At 44.8% G+C, this 4,461-nt stretch overlaps 1 protein-coding gene across 1 annotated transcript in view; it reads left to right on the forward strand.

Moving 5' to 3' along the window:
* EGFL6 (EGF like domain multiple 6) overlaps positions 1-4,461 on the forward strand; it is a 57,151-nt gene that overhangs the window by 17,117 nt on the left and 35,573 nt on the right. The window contains exon 2 of the mRNA XM_023532346.1: positions 1,850-1,962. Coding sequence (XP_023388114.1) covers positions 1,850-1,962 — 113 coding nt within the window. The remainder of the gene's footprint in view (positions 1-1,849; positions 1,963-4,461) is intronic.

Consider the following 4,461-nt stretch of genomic DNA (forward strand, 5'->3'; position numbering starts at 1 on the left):
ACAGGAAAGCCTCTAACAACAAAGATTTATCTGGTAAAAATGTCAGTCATGTAGAGCAACGGTCCACAACCTTTTTGGCACAGAGACTGGTGCGCCTATGAGAATCTAATGCCTGATGATCTGAGGTGGGGCTGAGGCGGTGATGCTAGCGCTGGGGAGCACTTGCAAATACAGATGAAGCTTCGCTCTCTTGCCTGCTGCTCACCTCCTGCTGTGTGGCCCGGTTCCTGACAGAACATGGGTTGGTACCGGTCTGCGGCCCGGGGATTGGAGACTCCTGATGTAGTGGTTGTAGAGATTCAAAAATCCAATCAGAGGTTGAGTGAATAACTTATAAATCCCCAAAATTAATTCCCTTAGAGGATGAAAGAATGTCCCTTTCAAGAAAAAGTAAATAAAATCATCCTCATATTTGGTGTTCTCAGTTAATGAAATGTGATGGACCATGTCTTTGATGTTCATAACTGAATAACCAAGTTGGCGGGAGGGGCAGACCACGAGGGAAAACTGCCATGCTGTTTAACCTCTCAACCTTGACTAAGATGTTATTAACTTGCACAAACTTCAGTCCCGCAGCAGAAAGCACGTGGTAAAATGTGCATTCCTTGTCTGTCAAAGAGCCCAGGAAACATTTTACGGTGTATTTAATATGGAAACATTTTACAGTGTGTTTAATATGCGTGTGGACACAACCCCAGCCCTCCATAGAATATACAACTCAAGTCTTTTCCTCCAGAATCTGGTAGCAGCTATGTCCCGTACTTGGCTGGTAAGTTGGTAATCATGTCACAAGCTTCACCCATGGCCCAGCATAGTCAGGGGCACTTGGTGGCAGGGCTGGAGATTGGAGTGAGCAAGCTACATACAGTCCACAGGCCAAGGCTGGGTGGGCCTCTGTTTTCACAGGGCTCATGAGCTAAGAATGCTTTCTACCTTCGTAAATGGTTTAAACTAAATCAAAAGAAGAATAGCATCACATGACGCATGGAAAGTATATTCAGTTCAAATTTCGGTCTCTATAAAAAGGGTGTTCTTGAACACAGCCACGCCCGTCAGCTACTATTGCCTGCGGCTGCTTTTGCAAATGGACAGAGACTGTATGGCCTACAAAGCATAAAACATTTACCACTTGACTCTTTATGGAAAAAGTTTGCCAACTCCGGCTCCACAGTTAGAGAGTTCAGCAAATTGTGATTCTAGGAGGCAGTGAGGAATGAGAAGGTGCCCTGGGCTGGAGTCCCCATCACCAGCTCTGCGGGGGAAGGGGTGGGCTCCTCTTCATTGAACTGGAGCTTCCTCATCTGTAGCATGGGAGGGCTTCATCGAAGGATGTCTAGACCCCTTTCAGCTCTTGCCTGTCTATAGTTCGTTCACTGGTTCCCAGGTGGCCACTGGGATGAAAGTGTAATAAGTGTAATGCTCTTGTCGGGGACAAAGCCACAGGGCCAGGGAGTCACGTTACCACACTCAGCACTGGAACAGACACAGACCTGGTATGGCCTCAGTGTCTGGACAGAGCACACTTCAAAACTGGTGCTCTACGAGGTTCAGAAGCGTAAAGTTTGGGCCACTTTCATATGCGTTTATTTTATAGATTCTATAACCCGATTCTTTTAACACTGGAGGAAGAAGGAAATAGATGACACTAAGTATTGGAAAAGGCTGGCATGAAATGGGAGCACAGACTGGCCACCCAGAATTCAGATTTTCAAAATCGAATTTAGTATTTACGGCAGGTTTGTTGAAATGAACCAAGTAATGTCATCTCTGCTGCTCATTTAGTAGCGGCGAAGGGTCTCCGTTTCCCTTTCTGTTTTCTCAGTTCTGACATGTGGCTTTTTATCCACAGTCCAAGCGATCACGGGTTATCGGCACCAGCACTCCAGCCTGGAGTCTGTCGCTATGGAACCAAAATGGCCTGCTGCTATGGCTGGAGAAGGAGCAGCAATGGAGTCTGCGAAGGTAATTTTGTAAAAACTCAGACCACCCTCAAGTAGCAGGCCAGGGTCTTTAGGGTTTTATCTGTGACACCATAAGCTGTCACCAAAGCCAGTGGGTTTCCCAGCAGAGGGACATGGATAACTACCAATATCTGGGTTCCTGTGAGACCTCTTCTCTTCCAAAACATCGCCGACCAGCACCCTAGACATGATTCGTTTTTTGTTTTTTGTTTTTTTGACATGATTCGTTTTAGGAGTCTTGCCTTGCCACTTATGTCTGTTGCTGTCTTAGCGAGTATGACTATGTTGTTTGTTACCGTTTCTGTTTTAATCTGGAGAAACTGAGTTGGGCAAAAATATAGGCGAACAAATACCTCCTTCTGATGATAATTTTTTTCCAACTGATTTCTAATAAAATACATTTTTAAATTATGAACCTAACCGGTAGGCTTTAGTCACAAACATGAAAGTAAGCCATTTACTTTATAACTTGATTATAATTCGAAAGTCCGTTGTGCCAGTTTCTAGATGGTTTCAAGGGATGCATGCATATGTGCAAAGATTTTAAGTATTTTTCTGATTCTTTTGTACAAATATCACACTAAGGAATCACACTTTGCCTTGGACATCGTTTCTCAGACCGTGTGTCAGGGACTTGGAGAGTCCTCTGATAATTTCAGGAGGGTTGGGGAGGACAGGGATTTGGGTAGAGTTTTGTGGGGTTTTGTTTTTTATATGACTTTCTTTAATTACCAACACTCACAGTGTAGACGAATCAGATCCACATTTACTTCTCCTGACTGACTGAGATGGGACACATTCCTTCAGTGTAGGAATCTGGTCTCACTGCTCCTGTGTCCCTAGGTCACATATGTCTGAACCTCAATATTTTATCTGTTAAATGGGATAAATACACGATGGCATGTCCCATACACTTTAGGTACTGGTGTACATCACATTAGAGCCTAAACTGTAAAGCACAAAAATATTAGCTATTGTTAAGAATAACAATGCAACCTTCTTTTTGCTGGTCTGTCCCTGCCCCAAACTTCTCCTCTGTCTGTTTCAGTAATATCTGGATAGCCCACAGGTGAGGGCAGAACTTGATAATATGCAAAATCCATGAAACATTGGAAGACAGTGATATAGTTGCTGCATGCTCAATATTATACAAACCTTCCACCATCGCAGTTTCCTTGTGACAAGATCACAGGAGTGTGAAGATACTTGGAAAAGGATCTGCAGGTCAACATTACCCACCTAGATAAAGCAAGTTAGACATCCCCATAGGACCTTGTCAATTGGAAGGGTAGCTTTTCTCACTGATAGTGTCATGATCGAGGGCATTGTCTTGAGAACTAAAATGATGTGGGTGACCTTGGGCAAGGGTAGGTAAGCTCGCCGAGGCTCCATTCCCTCCTCTGCGACATGGAGAGGATAATATCTACTTCAGAGGGTAAAGGGGGTAAGTGTTAGGGGTCCCAGCACACATAGGAAACACCTCATAAATTCCCCTTGTTTCGGAAAGGGCCAGTAACTCTCATCACATACCAGACTTCTGACAGAGCACCAGATGATGGCAGAAGGAAGTGATGGCGGAAGTAAGTGTTGCTTTATTCTTTTTCTAGACACAACATAACACATTTTTGTTTGAAGTCAGTGAGGTGGAAAGGGGCAAAAGCCACGTGGGACACATGATTTGGAAACTCTGTTACAGTCACACGAACCTCAGCACCTACTGCCATAAAACTTGCATGTCTCTGGTGAATAAATGAGGGTGAACCTTGGCTTTCCAGAAGGGCTATTCTGTAACTAGATCAGAGCAGTTTGGCCGGCAATCACGCAGACAGTCACATTCTCAATGCTTTTGTGGACGATATAATGCCATAGGCAAGAAAGAATTTAAAGTGAGGTGTTAAGAGAGCAAATGCGGAGGGTTCAAGCAAAGTGCTCGCTGTGCAGGTTTGGTGAGCCGAAGGGCTTGTCAGCACCCCGACTGCACCGGTCAAATGTTCCAGTTAATACCATGATTTTTATATCTAAAATCTGTGTCATATTTTATCCAATTTGCATGATCTTTCTGGATGGCAAAGTCATATGCCCCTGGAAGCACCAAACAGCCAGGTAATATCTGGTTTAGTCCCTGATGCCAGATCTCTGATTCCTAAGCCACAGCATAGGCTGCATGGAAGAGAAAAGAACGCATGTCAACCTGCCTGAACAAGCTGAGTCAGACCCCAGCCTGTGAGGCCCCAGTCCACCCAGGCCTTCACCACCGTCCGTCTATTCCCCCTTCATCCCTCCAAGGCCTTGCCTCTCTGCCAGAGCTTTCCAGATCTTGGCCTCTGCCCAGCCTAAATATACTCCCCAGGCAGGGTCTGCCGAACTCATTGTCATTAACCTTCAAATGTATGTCACTTAGCTAGGTAGGATAAAGAGTTGTCTGCAAACGAATCACTAATTAAAAGCCGCAGATGGAGGAGTTCCAGGGAGAAATGAACAAGACAAGAGAGCTTTACTT

The sequence above is a fragment of the Pteropus vampyrus genome, unplaced genomic scaffold, assembly GCF_000151845.1.
Source record: "Pteropus vampyrus isolate Shadow unplaced genomic scaffold, Pvam_2.0 Scaffold81, whole genome shotgun sequence".
Taxonomy (NCBI): domain Eukaryota; kingdom Metazoa; phylum Chordata; class Mammalia; order Chiroptera; family Pteropodidae; genus Pteropus; species Pteropus vampyrus.